This window comes from Choloepus didactylus, chromosome 15, assembly GCF_015220235.1.
Source record: "Choloepus didactylus isolate mChoDid1 chromosome 15, mChoDid1.pri, whole genome shotgun sequence".
NCBI lineage: Eukaryota > Metazoa > Chordata > Mammalia > Pilosa > Megalonychidae > Choloepus > Choloepus didactylus.
Window position 1 is genome coordinate 64,091,888 of NC_051321.1, and position 21,307 is coordinate 64,113,194.

General features: G+C 34.8%; 1 protein-coding gene across 4 annotated transcripts in view; it reads right to left on the reverse strand.

Moving 5' to 3' along the window:
* The window catches only part of CTNNA3 (catenin alpha 3), a 1,946,492-nt gene that overhangs the window by 1,468,956 nt on the left and 456,229 nt on the right, over positions 1-21,307 (reverse strand). For all 4 annotated transcript variants that reach the window (XM_037805370.1, XM_037805369.1, XM_037805372.1 and 1 more), the window contains one exon: positions 10,988-11,191. In XM_037805370.1, coding sequence (XP_037661298.1) covers positions 10,988-11,191 — 204 coding nt within the window. The remainder of the gene's footprint in view (positions 1-10,987; positions 11,192-21,307) is intronic.

Below are 21,307 nucleotides of genomic sequence, written 5' to 3' on the forward strand. Positions count from 1 at the left end.
TTATAGAAATGGAGAAGTACTATTTGCCAGGTATTAGGGATGGTGGGGGCAGGGGATAGCGAGTTAGGTATGAGTATAATGGAGTTGCACAAAGGTCTTTGTGGTGATAGAATATTTCTGCATTTTGTTTGCAGTAGTAATTACACAAATCTACATATGTGATAGAACTGTACAGATAGTTTATACCAATCCCAATTTCCTGGTTTTGAGATTGTACTATAGTTATATAAGTTGCTACCAATGCAGGAAAATGGGAAAGGGGTACATGGAATCTCTCTTAATCCTTGCTCCTCCTATGGATTAATAGTAAAAAAAAAAAAAAAAAAAAAGGGGGGGAGGCGGTAAAAGAAAACCCATTTACTAGTCTTTGAAACATTGCCGGAACACTGTGATAGCTCAAAGATGACAGAAGGTGGGGAGACTTTATCATACAGTATGAACGAATATGAAATAAAATCAATCAAGTAGACTCAGGTAGTTTTAGTTTTACTAGCTTCTAGGTTTTATATAAAAGTCGGCAACTAAATAAAATGGTTCTAAAGGAGTTCTCAAGGAGCTGTGATATTGGGAAGAGCTTATGTTTTTACATAAGATAACATAATTATCACAAATAGTGATTATCATATTTTTGCTATGCAGAAAACAAAAAAAAATTATTTTTCTTTCCCCAGTTAAAAGCCAATTGCCATACTTACAATCACGCAAACTTTGTGTTTCCTTTGCACATTGTCTTTTTCTCTGGCTCCTGCTACTACACTTAAAACTGCCTAGGAGGAAGGGAGACTTAATAACCACAAGAGGCTGAGGGAACATTTGCCTGTGACTGTTCTGCAGCATAAATTATATAATCACTCAGTATTCAATGATTCTGATCCAATACCACTGTAGGAACAGGTGATCACCATGCCCATTTTGGGAATATCAGTTGTGGATTTCCTGGAAAAGTTTCAAAGTTACTTCTTAAATCCTAAATTATAGAACATCATTATAGCATAAATACATCCAGATGCAAATAAGCCTTATTAGGATGAAGTCTGCATGAGGACTATTTGTCTAGTAATTTTTGTCACACTGGACACTAGAGTCTTTATCCTTTCAATTAGAAAAGATTCATCCACTTCAGATCTCTCTTATAATAATACCTATAGTAGTTTTATTATTAACCCGGGACTTCAAGAATACTAAAGATCTGTGATGATTAACTAAATTCATACTTGGAATACTATCAATTAATGGTTTTCCCATATACTTCTATTTACTGATATTAGTTTTGTATTCCTCCTTATTAATGTCACTGTTAATAACACTTGATCACTGTGTCTAAGGGGATAGTCTAACTCACTTTCTGTGCATTCTAGGTTTTCTTATGTTTTGGTTTTAGGGTAGCTGAGATCCTTTATGCTCTTCACAATGTACAGTCTTTGCCAATTGAATTCTGTAGTATTCTCATTATATATTGCTGTGTAGGAAACCATTCTAAATCACAGTGGATAAAAACAACATTTTAAACATTTTCTCTCATAGTTTGAGGTATAACTGGGTTGGATATCCAAGACAGCCCACTCACTGGGGAATAAACTCATGATTAAGTAATCCAAGAACCTCAGGTGGAAGCTGGAAGGCTTCTTAGGACCTAGTAACCTAGAATGTCACTTCTGCTGCATTTAATTAGTCAAGTAAGTTACTAAGGCCAACCCAGGTTCATTGTGAGGGGTATTAGACTCCATCTCTTGATGAGGGAAAGGCAGAATCAAATTACAGAAGAGTATGTGAAATAGGAAATATTGTTGTGGCTATAATTGAAAAACAATCTGTGCCATATGGAAAGTTTCATTTCTTTCCAATATGCCTTTATCAAAAGCCAACTTCCTACTTTACAATTAATCTCAGGAATGACAGCATGATGATATGGCTCTCAGTCTCACTGACCTAAATATTTTGCGTCTTTTTTATTTTTTCTTACCCTCTTTATCACTAGCTTTTATAGAACGGTAGAAACATGGGGGTGAGCAGACAACAAAACCCATGTCGGGGAAGGCACTTCTTTGTAGAGCTTCACTGCCAAATATGGTAGCTATTACCATTTGTGGCTACTGAACACTTGAAATGTGCTAGTCAAAACCAAGATGTACTATAAATATAAAATAAACACCAGATTTTAACATTGTAGTGCTCACTGAGAATGTAAAATATTTCATTAATACTGTTTACACGGATTACATGTTGAAATGTTATTTTGTATATATTCAGTTAAATAAAATACATTTCTAAAATTATCTTCACCTGCTCCTTGTCCATTTATATCACCCACACTCAACTGCTTATAATCTCCACTACAAATGTACTATGCTGATTCCCACTTCAGTGCCTATGCACAAACTATTACCTCTTTATGGAATTTCCACTTCTTGCTCAACTGTCTAAGAGCTCCTACTCATCCTTCAAAACTCAATATAAGAGCTTTCTCTTCTGTGAAGTTGGCCATGATCCACCCCAGAGGAGTTAACCACTTCCTACATGCTGCTATTATTGAACTTAGTACTCACCACTATTACAGCTTTTATTATGCTGTTTCACCACTGTTTTACTACTAAGTACTTCAAAAAGAGCATGATACCTTTGACAATGAAAGCTATAATTGCTCAGACTTTGAAATCACCCTTCATAGTACAGCATCTCTATAATTTTAATTTGAACTTTATATTTTACCTATCCTTTATAGCCAATACAGAATCTATCAGTATAAAATGTGTGAAATGCTTCTTAAAATCCTTCATATATATTATCATTATCATAATACATGTACAGTCATAATTTCTAGGTGAGCATACATCTCAATATGCATGGGACAATCCTGACTTAAACTTGTAGATCAAATATAGTCTGTTCATTATTTCAGTGTGCCTTTCTCTTTCAAAAGTATACCAAATTAAATACTGTGGAAAGCCAAATATACGAACCATAGTCACTAACACAAGACAATATCCCATAGTTCAAGGGCTATAAAAACATTTTATTTTTGTCATTAACTGTTGTTGTGGATACTATGAGGATTCACCCAGATCTGCTTTTCAGGGCTGACTCACCCATCTCCCAGCTGCTAAGAATATTAGCTGCTGACAGCTCACAGCTCTGTTGCTTACTGGGAATTGCCCTCAGTGACAGGGAGCTGACTCATTCAAGATTACACACCTTCTAAGGGTGACCCACAGCCAAATTCAGACTGTTACAGGGATGCAAAGGCTCTGCCCCCTTGTCCCAATTTGGAACAACTCCGAGGGGCCATCCCAGCTCTAGAGATCCCCATAAGATCAGCTGAAGCTTCAGTTGCAAGTCATCTTCTTCCTTTATCCAAATCTGACTTCCTCATTTCCTTACACATATATCTCCCAAGATAACAACCCAATAAATCTTCCTTGTACTGTCCTTTATTTCAGAGTCTGCTTCCAGGGTACCTGATATAAGACAACAATCTTTCTCTTCATTCTAATATGAGCCCCTAGCTAGTAACTATGCTGGGCACAGGACCACACATTTTTTTGTCCAAGTTAGAACTAACATTTTATGTCCAGACTCTTGATTTCTACTTTATTTCTGTAGTTTATACCATTCAACTTGATTCTCTATTTATGTAACGAAGAACTCTGAGTAAAGGCCAATATTAAAAACCAAAGCAGGAACTTCCAAGACCTACGTGAGCAGTGCTTGAATACTAGGGAGTAGAGGAAGCCACTTCCTACAAAAGGATCCCCGAAAACAATCCACAAGATGAATGACTGAGCTGCCCCACAAATATTAGAAACTGTGGCAGTCTCTGCTGGAAGGTGAAAAACAAAGAGCTCTCAGCCTTTGGCTCTCTAGCCTATAGGATTTAACCTTCAGGGACTTTCACCTGTGAATTTTTCTCTGCAAGGAATCTGTCTTGACAGTTTAGAATACCATCCATTACTTTTTTAGCTGTTTTTATTTCATACAAATCACCTTACATTCCCCTACTATGCTCTGACTTTATCCAGTTATTTTGGTGTTGTTTGTTTCTTTTTCATAGTGGTTACCAAGTTTTATTATTTTACCTTTTCTTATTCAGTAATCAGGTAGCTTATATTTCCACAGTGTTCTCCCTACCAGGAGACCAGGACCTTAGCACACAAAAAGAGATCTATGAGAACAGCCCTTTCCCTCAACAGAAGAATCTAGATGTCTCCTGTACCCCAAGCACGGAACAAGCCCTATTAAATACCAAAGTGAACATTCTATGGCAGATTTAGATGACCCCAAACTTAGGTTGTCAAGAAAAACTCTTAAGTTGTTATTTAACAATCAGGCATCCAGGTAACTCAGGAACCTATAGCAGAGAAAGAAGACTAGACCCCGAAGCAGGTAACTCAGGAACCTATAGCAGAGAAAGAAGACTAGACCCCGAAGCAGCTTAGAAACCTAATAGCCTAAACAGTAATACTAACTTATTCCAGAACAATTCATAGACTGATATCCTTGCCCCATATCCTTAAATTAGGCACAATTTATAGCTTTCCAAGAAAGCATGGAAAACAGAACCAATTTTTGTTCAGTTAACTAGACACCCACCATTAATTATTTCTCTCAACTACCTGGCTGTTGAATTCTCAGCACCTACATTCCAGCTTCAGTATCTGTCTCCAGCCTCCTTGATTTTGACATTTCTTTTATATATTCTTGGATTTTGACCTCATTCTCTACTTTGAGCTTGATTTACCTCCCTGATTTTGGTATATCCACTACTGTGAAAATCTGCATTGGATACTATGTAGTTATCCAAGGCTATAAAACCCAAACATCTATAAACTGAAAAATATGGTCTCCAATATAATCAACCACTCAAAAACCTGCCACCACTATGCTGGAATGGACAAATTTAAGACTATAAAAATGTAAAAAGCATCCAGTACAGAATACTTGATTTCACAACCACCAATTCTAATAGGCATTCCATGCAATAATTAAAAAAAAAAAAAGGAAAGGAAACAGGTAGAAGTTTGGAACCTACCTTTAAATTTTCAGAATTTTTATTCTGACCTGTTTCTGGTATTCCAAGAACATTGCATACAAATTCTCCCAATTGCTTTACTTTATCATTGCGAAAAATATGGAGAAATTAACCAAGGCTAGAGTTATTTCCAACATGGATTTTCAGGAAAGGATTGGAGGCCCTTTATGGAAAAACTTCCATAACATATCTCTGTAGAAGTTTTGTAGAAGACTTATTGAATCTTCAGAATTCACCTAGATAGTGAATGCATCAAACCTGAGACATACATAAAATAGGTTTCTGAATAACAAAAACCACTCCATTTATTTACTTATTCATTCAAGAGAACTAACAATGTGCTTTCACATATGATACCAAGAGAAGATAACAGTGGGCAGGTGACAGGTGCAGAAATGCAAATCTGTTCCTGCATAGTTTGTTTACTCCAGCAGCTCTGTCACTTGCTCAACTCTCTTAATATCCATCTACATAAAAATACTGGGTGTTAGCTCCAACAACAATTCTACACCACCTGAAGATACTATTTAGCAACATCTCCAACATTTAACACCACTAATATGTTTTCAACCCCACCCCCAGAAATATACCCAAGTCTGCTGATACCTTAGAATTCCAGCATAATGACCATCCATCTCCAATTCTTCTTTTTATCCATTATAGAAAGACCACCATTAAAAAATAACTGATTTCCTTCTAAGGCCCTCCCTTCCTCAGAGGGCTTCCCCATGCACATAAAAACGACTTTATTATGTTATACCTTAGAGAAGATATACCTGGAGGTATACAAAAGCTAGCAGAAATATCTTAGAAATACACATAATTCTTAATTTGAAAAGGAAAAAGCTGAATTTTCTCTGATTCTGAGTATTATCTAGAATATATTTTATGATAAGTAAAAATCTTACCCTGGAATAAAACAGGATGTAGATGCAAAGCAGGGATTGTGATGTGAAATTTTATTTCTGAATGGTCACATTGATTTTAAAAGAGATTTATATTTTGCTATGTAAGGCCTTTTTTTGTGTGAAATGGGTAGTCTACCATATAAAGTTAACACTTATTTAAGTTAATGTCAGAGAGATATTTCTCCATTAACAGGAATATACAATATGCAACAGTTCATTAATTCTTTCATTCAGAAATAAGATTCAGCTTTTTCTAAATGCCAGGCATTATATTAGGGGCTTGAGATACAATAGCAAACAAACAGACACGTTAGCTGCCCACATAGAGCTTATAATGAGTGAGGGATGCTGACTGATGGACTGGAAATTCAAGGATTGATAGTGATTTTACAGAAAAGACAATGGAAGACTGGTATTGTTGTATGTGGTGGGCAGAGTAATGGTCTTCCAAAGATGTCCACATCCTGATCCCTATAACCTGTGAATTTGTCACAAACACAGCAAAAGGCACTTTGTAGATGTAACTAAGATTAAGGACCTTGAGATGGCAAGATTATCCTATATTATCCAAGTGCGCCCAATCTAATCACATGAGTCCTTAAAATCAGAGAATCAATCCTGGCTGCATTTAGAGAGAGATGCAACATTGCTAGCTGTGAAGACAGAGTAGACAGCTACAAACCAAGGAATGCAGTGACCTCTAGAAGCTGGAAAGGAAAGGAACCAGAATATCCCCTAGACACTCCAGAAACCAATATAGACCTGCCAACTGATTTTAACCTGGAGAGACCCATAGCAGACTGCTGACCTATAGAACTATAAGATAATACATTTGCATTGTTTTTAGCCCCTAAGGTTGTTATAATATGTTACAGCAACAACAGAAGACTAATACAATATCCATACATATATATATACACACACACATATAGATTTAAAAGGAAAATATTAGGACAAACATGCATAATTATTAATAGTGTTAGATGGTTGGTTTTACATGCAACTTATTTCTGGGAAATCTATCTGGTCTCATAAAGAACATGCTTTTTTACTAATATTGAGTTTACTGTACTTAGATATTCAATGAAAAATGATCAAGAGACTTGCTGATCTGTTTAAGGATGTAAAGTTATTTAGACACAAACTGGACATGTGGACTGAGCCCGCAATGACATAAACTGCATTCAGTTACCATTGCTCAACTGCTCTGAACTCAACAGACTTCCAAAATTTGAAGCTTTAAAGTCACATTCACATAAGAGATCCACAGATTTTGATGAGAATGAATGATGCTTTAAGTTTTTGAGGTTACCTTTATCATGTTCAATTTATCACCAAGCATTTAGCGTGTCAATCAATCAATATGGCTCAATTGCAAAAGCTCCTGACTAATGTGAAAAGCAAACCAGGCCCACCAAAGGAGACACAATATTTCTTAAAGTGGGAAATCAAGGCCTTAACTACCAGATACTTGAACAAATTGTCAACAAGGTTTGAGCTCAGCTAGTTGGTGAAAGTACATTCCCTTTAATAAAAACTGAAGAAACTGCTAAAGAGAAGCATCACTTGTGATATAAACCTGGTATTAAAATGAACCTGGAGATGTGTTCTGAAAATATCCCCCACAGTTCTCCAGATTGGTTCCTGCTGTTTAATTCCAATATTCATTGGCTCATTCAGATTTGATCAGTTACCAGCATTAGGCCTAATTCTGCACTTTTATTTGAAAAGGGACTGTTGTACTCTTTGGGGGCTGCTTTTTTCATAACATTAAAAATTTATATTTTTGAACTATTAATAAGTTATACTAATCAATACAATGTTAATATAATGTGCACATAAATGGGCTTCTGATCATGTGGACCGTCACTAAAAAACTTTGGCAACTTCTGCTCTGAACTTCATACCAACATGCAGGCAGATCACCAGTCATTATCTACACAAACAATAATCTTTCATTCCCTGAAAAGATGCCCTCTCCAACAATATTCAACATTATGCCCTAGAAAGGAATATATAAATAATAAAAGAATATATAAATAATCCAAAGAATAATAAGCTTCCTTGCCTCTGTGCTCTTTCCTTTCCTAGGTTCCTGTACTCAACATTAACCTGCTCCATCCATTCTGCAGGGGTATTATGTAAATATAAAAAATAAATACAAATTAATTGTTTTAGGCACATTTCCACTTTAATTTAAAAATCTAGAAGAAGCAAGCACCAAATTCAATTTACCTGTATCCAATTTATAATTACTGAGTATCTGCTACCTGAAAAGTTCTGTGCTAAGGGCCAGGGACACAGTAACTGCTCAGTAGAGCCCCTGTGTAATGGGGAAAGCAGACAATTAAAAACAGGAATTCCAGAGGGGAATAAGAGCCATAAAGGTGAAGTCCATGAGCGAGAGGTATTTTAGGGGTATTTGTACTCCTTCACTGGAATGGAAGAAGAGGGAAAGGAAGGGAAGGAGGGAGGAGAGAAGAAAACAGCTTCCATCAAGCATGAATAGACGTGCAATTTAACCAATTAACTAAAGGAAAAATATTTGAATTCTTACAACTAAGTGTACTCTAAGAAAAAAAGAAAAGAAAAATTAAGATAATTAACTGGACAAGATAACAAAAAAAAAAAGACTTAGTTGTGATCTCAATTATTTGGATACTATAAATAAAAAAGGCTCTTTGCCACTTCACTCTTCTAACAAAAAACTTACCTTATTTTAAAATCAGAGTACATAACACATGTAAATAAGTTCTGTGCACTTGATAAATGGGCCTTGAAACAAATAAGCAGGTTAAATCCTAGTTAAGAAAAAGAGCAGCAGGCAGTAGAAAAATGCATATGTATTTTCAGTGGCTTACTAAGTATATTTGAAACCCCAAAGTGGGTAACTTTTTAACACTACTCATCTATAAGAAAAAATTACGTTTCGGTAATAATCATTATTTTTTTCTGTAAAGCCATCAAACATTTCATAAAAGGAGAATTTCAATATTAAAGTTAATATTGAAATTCAATGAAGTATTTCATGTATGAACTAAAATTTGCATTTACCTAACAAAAATATTACCCTTCACAGTTCACATCTTGCCACCACTATAAATTTGAAACTTAAATAAAAACTTCAAATTATCACGCAGAACAACAGAATTGAAGTAACTCAATTTCTAGTTCTTTGTCTTTACAATCACTGTTATCATGGTTTATTTCAAAACTTCTGTTTAAACATACAGAGAATATAGCGTTTATGAAAGGATGATCATAAAAATGTGTTACTTTGACTCTTGGTTATATATTATTAAAACTCAACAATACCTGCAGCAATAATTTAGAACTTGGAGAAACAAGATTTTTGTATGAAGATTAGTGTTTCACTGATGTTGTTCAGAATTGTTGTGTTTATAAATTCCTAGACAAGGCACCTTCTTATTGATTGCACCCAGGGCAAAAGGCTCCCATAGCTCCTCCCTTTTTATGCTACTGCATAATTTTAACCCAAGGTTCAGGAAAGTCATAAAATCACCCCCACTTTTACGTTATATGTTTATGTGCTTATGTACAAGGCCAGCTTCCTGGGCATGAGATTGGGAGTAGAGCCCCATGCTCAGAAAGGGACCTAGTGCTTGGGTTTTAATGCTCTCCTGTCACAGTCATGAAATTCTTAATAATTTTGTCTTTGAACCTGTGTTTTGTAAGTGAAGTTAAATTGCAAGTAAAAAACACTCTGACAGGTCAAAAGAGAACCTTCAGGAGAAAGGAAAAAGCTTTTTTTTCCCTGCATAAGAGATCTCACATTTTCATTTTGCACTGCACCTCAAAAATCATGTAGCCACCTCTACTTATGCATGCAGGTAAGTGTTTGCAGGTACTTACGCTTTGTTTCTATCTATAAATATTATAATAATTTTGTCTATATTTTATAGGTAAGGTGAATTTGTAATTTTATAATTTATTAACAAATTTATATATAACTAAAAACTCTTTAAGAATATCTTATATGCTAAAAATAGGGATATTCAGCTTTAGAAGTAAGGTATAACATTACTAATATGTTATTTTTAGTAACAAAATGTGCTTTACAACTTTGATTTCTAGACAGGCAAAAGATTTCTGGCCAGGAGCCAAAGTCATCAAATATTAAGAGTATGGAGATACATCAAAAGTATTGAAGTGCCCTCAAACATCACAAACTAATTTTAACCCATTTTAATTATCCACATAAAGTACTTTACAGAACAATCCTAAATCTTCAACTTCATACCCAATTTCATAGCCTTTATAACTAATAATTCCCAACCATACCTTCATAACTCTTGAATCATTCTACTTATAATAAGGCAGAAGAACAAAATATCCCTATTACAAATCTTTTGTTGACATTGTCTTCAAAGTTTTCTTTTTCCTTTTATAAATAGCATTAAGATTTGAGTGTAAGAATCATCATAGATACTCCACAGATATATAAGTGTGTAAGTGTGTTGTATGTGTGTAATTTTTAATGAAACCAAGGACCTTGAAACAAATATTTTTGCACAAATTTACATTTCCAATATTTCTGAGATACTAAAACTGAAGAAAATCTGTATAACACCATGTCATGCTTGAAAAAGTTTAAGAGCTGTTCAAACTGTATGAGCTTTTTATACCTTCAAAAATTGCCCATGATCCACAAAGTGTTCGTCTTTACCTAAAACCAGCTAAATTCAAACTTCTAATGTCCTTTGATTATTTACCAACCTATTTCTGATTCACCCGTCCCTCTCTTTATCCTCTTTTCATCCTATAAATTGATGTGCAACTTAAGTTTTCTCTCTCCAATCGTGGCACCCTTCTTCAACTAATATTCAGATACTTCCTCAAACCAAACAATCACATGTAAATATTCCTCTAGTTCTGATTCCATCCACAGAAACTCTTATCTCAATCCTGCATCCTAGGAGCAGCCCAAACAGGAAACATTAAGAAAGCCAACCTACATTTCAAACACAGAAAGCATCACAGTGCATTCTCAAAATACAAAGAGGGAGGGTGGGAAGGAAAACCAGTCACCTACTTTGTTCATGTACTCTGACAGCAGGTCCTGAAGCGCCTGGCGAATGGCGTTGCACTCTGCAATAATTCGTTCCCTATGGAAATCCCTCGTGCATGAGGAGTCTGCCAACAGAGCTGCCCCGCTGATAATGGCTTCAAGTCGTTTCTCCAGTGACGGCCTTATTTCCTCCTCAGTCACTGTGAGTGGATCCAAGACAATTAAATTCTAAGGGAAGAACATATTTGGATGATTAGAACTCCATGGCATTCTATTTTTATGAAACATAAATATTTTGCTTTTACACTTAGAATGTGATAAGAAAGATAATGCATTACTACTGCATTAGCCAGATCACGCATAATCCTATGTAAGAATTATTATTCAGGTAAGCGATGACAGTGATGCAATTATGGTCATTTGTTCTAGGTGTCAGACAGACCTGGATTCAAATCTTGCCTTTCCTACTCACCAACAGGGTGATCTCATCCAGCTGTCTTTCGCTTTCTGAGCCATGCCTTCCTGATATGTAAATTTATAATATTAATGTTGCCATCCAGAAGACTGTTGTGAGAACTATACATATGTTTAATATGTACCTGCACATTTTAATTGTTATTTACAATAGTAACCTTTCTACAGGTCTTGACTGTCTACACAATATTTTCACATGGATAAGCTCATCTTGACAACACTATGAGGAGGTGGGCAGCAAAAGTATCATTAACCACATTTTTCAATTGTTTATGAGTAAAGGTGAGAGACTGTCTTACCCAAGATCATAAATCAAACAAACAGTGAAGCTCAGAGAAGATTCTAGGTTTTATTATATATAATTAATATTATTTTCATTAAGCCTCCCTATAAATAATAAACTATAATATCCTTTACACTAACAAATCAAAGAAAATTCTGAATTTTAATTATTCATTTAAAAAGTAAAATTCCTTCTTCCTGTGCTCTATTATAACTTCTTGCTATTTCCAGTGATGGAAACCTGACATGGTATTTTTTAAGATTTCCATTAGATACAGGTCTTCAAGGCAATAGAAGTCAAGATAATCTACAGCTACTGTGGAAGGTTCTGAAGTAAGGAAGGAGGGTGTGAGGCTCTTAAGGTCCTTTATTCATATATATCAAGAGAGGAAGCTTTTCCAAGATTTAGAGATAAGGTCATAATTGGACAAAGAGTATCAAATAAAAGCTCTCTGAAGAACCCTTAACATAAAATGAAATCTTGTATTTATTCTTCTATTACATTGCTATTTCCTTCCTATTATTATTTCCTATTGAGTCTAATTTTCTCTTTTAGAGGGAAAAAAATTATAAAAGCAAAAAAAAAAGGATATTAACTTTACAAAATTCAAATTTAACATTTTTTCCTCTATCAAATGCAAAATCATTTTGGGGAAACAATCATTCCATCCATGGGCTTGGCCATCAGCCAAGATAACAAGACATTATTCATTTACATCTAAATTAACCTCCTTATTTTCATTTGCCACTTGTACCATGTATTCCTTTGGGCTTACTAATTCAGTACAATGTTTCATAATACATATAATCTTTTTGAAAATGGCCCTCCAATATGATATCACTATTAAGAAGAGATTCTGAGGGTAACAGAACTAATCTTTGGTTTCTTAAATACAATTAAATGATGTGACAGGAACAGTTTAACATCTCCAGCATTGTGATTATTTTCCTGTAGTTATAAGAAAAGTTGATCAAATTTCAAAATTTTTGACCTGTAAATATTGCAAGAAAAAACTAGTAATTATAGGTGTCCTGGCTGTGATTTCACAACAACAAACAGTCTGTGTCCTAGGATTACATTCACTGCAGTTCTCATTCTACAAGGCCATTTCTCCAACTATCCCATCCTTTGGATTTTTACAGATTTGACATTAACCTCATCTGAACTCAAACTGTTGCCTGCTCTGGCATCTAATAACCATAAGCATGCCTCTTAGATTTCCCTAAAATCTCTGTCCTCTTATCCATATCCTATAAAGGTTTCTACTTTAACCATATCTTCAAATCAAAAAAAGACAAGATAGATTTTTAAAATAACTTGGATTTTCTATTCCAAATAGAAGCAACAGATATGAAATAGCACTGGATTTGTCTGAGATGTACTAAAATAAAAATTATCACTTCTAATTTATTATAGCTATATGTTAAAATATTCTTTCAGGATGTTTTCATGGAATTAATTACATGAAAAACAGACAACAGAATCTACTCTATTAAACACAGAAAATATTTTCCTCTTTTCAAGGTTCATCCCAATATACATTTACCTTATTACTTTGGTTGCTGATAGAACGTTATTTTTTCAAAATGTAAGAATTTTAATTCCATATTCTTCTATTGCATTGCTGTATTCTATGAGGAGGTATAGTTCAGGGATTAAGATACCTGATCCTGGGAGCAGATAGTCTGAATTTGAATCCTGACTCACCAGCTATGGGCAAATTTATCCATATTGTTATCTTCCTCTACAGTCTCATCTTTTAGCATATCTTGTAATTTCTTTGGTATATCAATTTGATTCTTCCTTTTTCTTCATACCAGTCCTTCTCAGAATCAAAGACTTGCCCCAAATCACTCAGTTAGTAGCAGAGGCAGGATTCTACCCAAATCTATCTGTTTCCAGTTTCATGCTATAGCCATTATGCAATACTGCTTTCATCGTCTTATTTGATTGTCCTCAACTACCTTGTGATGTATTATCATCACTAGTTTATAAATGTGGAAACTGAGGGTGAGCAAGGTGAAGAGGCTTGTCGAATAACACTTAAAAGGCAAGATTTAGGATACTAATCCAATTTTATATACCTTCCAAATTCACACACTTTCTATTACCTAGGGAAAACAGACCATTTAATCACTCACCTCTACCTATACTTCATATCTTTCCATCTATTTCTTCTTCCCACCTGTCTTAAAGGAAGTTTCTCTAACTGCCTCTCCCTCTTTTTCTGTCTCCCTCTCTCCCCGTTTCCCTTTCCCTTTATTTCCTTTTTTTTGCTCACTCCCTCTCTTCCTCCCTATCTTTCTAAGTCTGTCTCCTGTGCTCTGGATCACAAGTTCCCAATTCCTCTTCAATTATTCCTTCCTTACCTTTTGAGTCTTTCCCTCTTCAGAACCTTTTAAGTGCCAGGTACTGTACTAGGCCTAAGTAATGGAGTGCTGAGCAAAACAGACATGATCCATGTCGTCCTTATAGGGCTCACAGACTCAACAACCAAGTAATCATATAAATATACATCTGCAATGTGGATGTGTGCTAAGACTAAGAAGTGCTGATAGTTAAGTATGGATTGACCAGGCATAAGTAGGAACTAATTGGATGCAGAATCAAGACAGTCAAAAGCAAAGTGCTATGTAAACTCCAGGAAGTTCACAGGATTCTCGGAGACTGCTTTGGATTTCCAAAGATCATGGATGTAGCGTTTGGAGGTACTCTTATCCAGATCTTATCAGGTCACCTTGATCAGGCATTGGAGTTATAACTATGTGGCATCCACATCTAGAAGCAGAAAAATTATGAAATCTGGAAATGAGTCAATGGGAAGAGAGGACTCTACCCCTCAACATAATATACAGTTAAAGAGTCCAATATGAACTCAAAAGAACACAGCAAACTGCCTCATTGGGAGGGAAGAGAACTATGCAGCCAGCAGGGGAATATATATTATAATTAGCTATAGAATAGGAATACGGGAAAATCAGACCCTGTAAAGGAAGGATTAAAATCAAATTGAAAACTCACTGGTACACTGATAGGTATTTTTAAATATAAAAGACGTGTACTACCTACAGACAGAGAGTACGATGACCAACCCAAAAAATGATGCAGGGAATGACTCAAAATATACTAAATCTTTTAATAGATTAGCTGTAATATAAACAGGCATTGCTGATCATTTTTCTTTTGGGTTGCAGCCTAAAGCCTATCTTTCAGCAAAGAACTTATAAAGTAAGGGTTATGTTAGTTCAGTATGAATTATGATGAAAGAAAACTGTGGCCTTGAGAAACACAGAATTAACTGCTAACTTTTAACAAGATTGAGATCACGGCTCTCTATGTATTTAAAAGTGAACAACGTGAGATGGAACTATACATAAGTACTTGGAAAGACTGCCGGACTATATTTTAAAGTGAAAAATAAAAGTTACAGATTAATGTTTTACAGTGACATCATATATATTAAAAAAAACAAGCACACATCAATACTTTATATTTTCTCCGAATAACAATATGTAAGTAAGAGCCAAAGGAAAGGTCTAAAGGAAACATACTAATGTCATAGCAATTGTTATTTCTAGGGAAGAAAAGAAAAGAACCTGGTCAAAATTTTTAATTTTTTTAAGAACAGCATAATTGTATTTTACTTGTGAAAGTAAAACCTAATTAAAAATTAAACTTAGAAAAATTTTAAAAAGAAAATAAACACTTATGAATCAAACATTCATTATTTGTATAAATTCTAGATATACAATTATTTTGGAATTATGAGAGAAAAATTACACTTCATTTATTTACTAGAATTAAATGTGATGATGTTTTTCAAATTAGTTTGAATTATTTTAATTTTGCTAAATTTGAATTTCTTTATTATAAAAATGTCTGGTTAATATATATTTTAAGAAAAATAAAGACATCTGGCCCTGAAGTACCAGAACTCTTCAAGTGGAGTTTTAGAATCAGAAACAACCAAGTTGGGATAATGGCCCTCCGATCTTACTAGTTAAACTGCCGTAGACTCTCTTTTATCAAAATGAGAGTGGGGAAAATAATACCTATACCTACCAGCTAGGGTTTTAATTACTGTATCTTTAAAACATGTTTCACTATCCGTATAGGATATATATATAGGAATATCCCCCCTCAGTGATTTCCTTGCTAATACTACTTTTACCTGTGGATGCCATATGACCAATACCTAATGAACAGAGACATAGAATACTATGAAGAAAACTGTACATTGTAAAACACAAAGACGAGTATCACACATTAATCCATTCAACAGTTATTAATCATCTAATATATTTCAGGCTGTAAGCAGTGCTTTAACCATGCTAACGAGGACATGTAGGAAGTTATAAAATGTCTTAAACAAGCTAAAGCACAAAAACAGTATGGTGGGCAAAAGTTTTCTGTACTTAAAAAAACATGATGAAATAAACTCTATTCATCACTCACACACTATAATCTATGATGGGATTGGTCCAATTTACATTCAAAATGCTAAAATCTTACACCTAGTCCCCAAAGTGAAATTGCTATCGAAAACAGATGTATCTATGATTACAATCAAGTACCAACATTCTATGCTATGGGCTATTCTACAAGTTGATAGCAGGAATGATAACTGCAGAGCATGAATAATGTTTCCCAAATAACTACATTATCAATCTTCAGAGTGAGGACAAAAATGGAACAAAATGTCTCCTTGTGTTTACTAAAGAAGATACTATTGAAGGAAATCTTGGGCTCTCCTTTGTCTAATATATCTCAAAAAACATGGAAGCTTTACATATGAAAAATGTAAAAGAAGGCAAAATGTGAGAAATAAATTATAAATCAGCAAAATGATTAATACAAATTACTTACACTACTTTGATAAATCAGTGTAATTTATACATAAAAATTAACTACTATTTAGTTATAGCAAGTCAAAATAGGCATAACTTGCATTGTATTGTAAGTTAATATAACAGAAAAATATAATGTATTTTAGAAAGATGCCAAATATGCTTATAAAGTTGGTTAGATAAATACAGAATCCATTTAAAACTTTTCTCTAAATGTTGAGTGTAGACATTTTAAATAGGACAAAGCGCACTGTAATCTTCAAATCATAACACTAATGACAATTTCACTCATCTAATTCATTTCACCTAAAGTAGTAATCTTTTCTCCCAAGCATATTTCTATCATATTTCAGCAATCTAGGTCTAGTCACACCACCAAATTATGAATTCTTTGCCTCACTTTTTATCTGATTATATCAGTAATAAAATAAAATTTTAAGGATTCCCCTATTCCAATGCCTCTAGAAGAACAGTATACATGCACTTATGAGAAGCTGTTGATTTTGTTGTGATACTGAATGAATCTTAGTATATATTCTTAACAGAATTTTGCTGTCTGAGCCAATATATTTTAATGAAGGAACGAGTTAAGCCTTTGTGATTGATTCTCTATTTGGAAATATGTGTTTGCATATTTTGTTTTTCTCTACACATGGTCTGTTTTTAAAACAGTGGGTGAAAAAATCCTAAAAGTGTACAAGTAATGGCAATTAACTTATTCTGTCTACAATGAACTTATAGAAAATAGAGATGAATTTTACACATTTTTATACGGTCAGCAAAAATATACCACATGCCCTAATATTTTTAAGTAATGCTAAGCCTTCTTAACTGTCTAATAATATTATGTGTGTCTGGCCATTGATGTCTGTGAGTTTTACTGATTCCAGGCCTAATCAAACACAAATTTGCAAAATTTAAACAAACGTTTGAGTAGTGTCTGCCATTTCCAAGTTTTATGCCAGTTGTTATGCTTGTGGAGTTCTCCAAGAAAGCAGCTCATCGACAAAGAAGGAAAGAAAAGGCACACAAGGGGCAAATGGAAAATATAAGTAATCCCATCTGTGCCCTGTTTCTGCTTGAGTCTACCTTCCATTTCCGTCTATAATTATGTCCTTTAGGAGAAACAGCAGGTTAAGTACAAGCTCTGGATTCATGTGTGGATTGTGCATAGTAGAGCATAAAAAAAGGAGTAGCCATTTGCAGCAGAGTTATATCTAATAGCTGTAAAGCAATCAAAGCCATGTCTGCCCCAGAATCCTTGAACGAATGATGAGCAAGAACATAACTGTTAGGAGGTGGCAATTTCTCAAAAATAGCATCCTTCCAATATTCTTGATGTGGTCCCCAAGTCCCTCCTCATGTTCTCTAGAGTACGTAATTTACGGAGATGATACTCTGAATATTTCAAAATTACAACCAACTAAAGATGTTCTTGGGATGAAAAGAGTTAAGAAGCTTCTCACTTTCTGGAGCTGAACATAAATTTAAATATAAATTAAAATATTTCTATAATAATTATCTGGTTAACTGGAGCTAACCAAAAATTTCACTGTTTGTTAATATATATATATATATATTTAAAATGTATTGGCCTATAAATGTCACAGAAAAATCATAATTTTTGGATTCTGCATGAAGACTACATTCTTGGTAATAATTAAAAAGAAACTCTACTGATTCCAAAGTTTACTCTATCATATTGTCCAAAAGAACATTCTGTGATGATGAAAGTTTTCTATATCTCCACTGACTAATACAGTGGCCATGAGCTGCACACAAACTACTGAGTACTTAAAATGTGGCTAGAATGAGTGAGGAACTGAATTTTAAATTTTACTTTACTGTGATTTTAAATTTAAATAGCCATATATGACCAGTGGCTACTATACTGGGCAACAGAGATCCAGAAATGTTTGTTTACTTTTTATTCTCCAGGATTTGAGATTCTTCTGTTGTGATGCACTCTTAGCTGGATTTTGCTAGATGAAAGGTAAAGATAACTCCCATATTGCAGCACAAAATCAACCTCAGTCACAGGTGGACTTTGACATGACTGTCATCTGTTACTTAGAAAAGCTTCACCGCAACACAGGACCACCTTTGGTGCCTACATCTTTACCAAGAGCAGTTGATTTATTGACTGTTCTTCTAAAAAGTTAGATATCTTTGGGAAAAGCACTGAGGGAAGATAGACTTTTAAGCTTCTGTAAATCAACCCTTACTTTATCAGGTCATTTTTTCCTGATGACTTTGGTTGGGAGTAAGTTAGTTACAGGAAAAAGAATGAGGCTGCTCCAGAGCATATGAATCATAGCGTGGAAGGTCAGAGAGAGCAAGTCTTGGGTGGCTAGGAATAGAGATACTAGCATCAGTGGGAAAAGAGGGAACAGATATCATGAAAAAAAAAAAAGGAATTCTGAAAAGAGATACAAAGATTATCAAGGACAACATTCACCTATTCCACAGTTTAATCCACTCTGCTCCATATATCTTCTTTTTTTTTTTTTTCAATTCAAGAAGGATGTTGCTGGTGCTATCAATAATATGGTGCAGGAGTGTGATTGGAAAAGTCAGTCCATGGCTTAACATCCTTTCCAAGTTATGCACTTACCACTTTCAGATCTTTCTGATTTACTAGTTATATAATCACATACTCAAAAGTGGCTTAGGAAAAAAAAAAATGCCAAACCAGGATTGTTCTTTCATCTATGCTTTGATCTTTGTAGTCTTTTGGAGATTTTACCAAAGGACTTTCATTTTCCCTTGGTTCTTTCTCAATGCCATTTTCATTTTTCATTTTAGTAAGGAACAAAACCCTGTGAAATAGGAGGTAGAGAGAGGAAAGGGGAGTGTTAGAAGCAAAGAAGCTAAACAGGGAAGGGAAAGAGGGAACAAGATATGAGGAGAGGAGGAAGATGAGAAGGAAGAAGGAAGGAGATGGGACAAGGAGAGGAAGAGGAGAAGAAATAAGAAGGAAGAAAGTGAAGGAGAAGAAAAAAGAAGCAGTATACTAAAAGCTCCTGTGTCATTTATATTGGCAGTAACGGAACGAATGTGCTGCTGTGTTTAATGATTCAGCAGAAAATTTAAATGATAAGAAAATTATTATGAAGGTACCTGACAAAAATTAGACTTTCATCACTATAGAAGATTTTAAAAAGCTACTTGTTTTTATAATTTTATTAACATGTCCCTTCCGGAACTTGACAATATTCTGGTAGACTTGGAAAATGGGATGCAGAGCAACAGTAAAAGCAAAACTAATGTTAATGGAATGCATCATCTACATAAACAGACTATTTTTCAAGTGGATATTGATCTAATGGAGTACAAGATGCTATTAAAGAGAATAAGCCATATACTTTAAATTTAGCACTACTTACTGACATGAAGAAAAACTCCATCTCGGCACTCCATTTCAGACTTTTATAAGCAGGATATCATAAAAAACTAGTTTAGCATTACGACTGTCAAGCTGAAGTACTGGTAAAGATTCTTTCCCTTTTCCTTGCAGACTAAGGAAAAAAAAATTGAAGATGAAGGCCAAAACCAGTCCTTGGAAGGAGTTCCTTATCTAGACAGAGACTAGCAGTGGTACACATCGGGATAGCTAATAGAAGGACAAATATATTGGGTGCTGATGAAAATTAATTTAGGTAAGCATGGACTGAATTGTTTACTTGGATCTGGATGAGAAATGATTAAATTCCAAGGGAAATATTTTCACATTAACATAATGTGACCATGCCTATTATTTCCATTTTTGGAGATCTGATGAGGAAAAGTATACAGAAATTTTAAAATATGCTAAGATATATATCAATCAAAATGAAATGGACACTATTACTATTGAAGGAAAGAGTAGTGCATCCAACACCCCACTTAGAGTAAACATGTAAAATAAAGCAAGGCAGATTGTTGTTCACCCAAGACAGACAGAGTTCCTTCAGATCCAGGATCCTTGGTTGATACTCCCTCTGAATCAGCACTGACTGGGATTCTCCTTCTAAACACAGGTAGTTCCAAGGAGGATCCATGGTACGCTGTAGTCTGTTTGCCATTGGTAAGGTGATTCCACCCTTAAATCCACTCACAATGAGGGCCAGGGAATGGGGGTCTGCAGCAAACCAAAACTTTTATCAGGGTTTCTCCATCTAAAGACACGCCTGCTATTTCATGACCCAAAGGAGTCCTACAGGTCATGTATCAGGTATATAAAGATGCTCAGTGTGTTGCCCCTTCTACCCTAAGCCTAACAGGAGATCATCTATATACTTGTCATACACCTTTTCAATGACAACTATAACATAAACACCATACCAATTATACCTTATTACAAATATTCCAAGCCTTATATAAGGAATATTCAGATTTAAAAATTCCTCGTTAGAAAATATCAACTAAAATAGGCAACTCTCACTGCCATCACCTGGATACTCTATGATGTGCCCCATCCTGTTTCCATACCAAAGGGTCAACTGATCTCTCAGTCTCAGGCCACTTACTAGATGGCTGCATCTACATTGCCTCATCCTTCACTGGAGTTCCCACTCTGCCTGTGGCCTCCCTCTTTCTTTGTATGGCAGACCAACACACAGAACTAAGAGAGAAATGTGAGAAGAAAAGCAAGATCAGACTCACTCTAGGCACTGAAGAAAAGCCACTATGCCTGTTAGAGACAGCATGTTTTCCATGTGAAATAAATAACATTAAACTATACCACCCACAATCCAACTA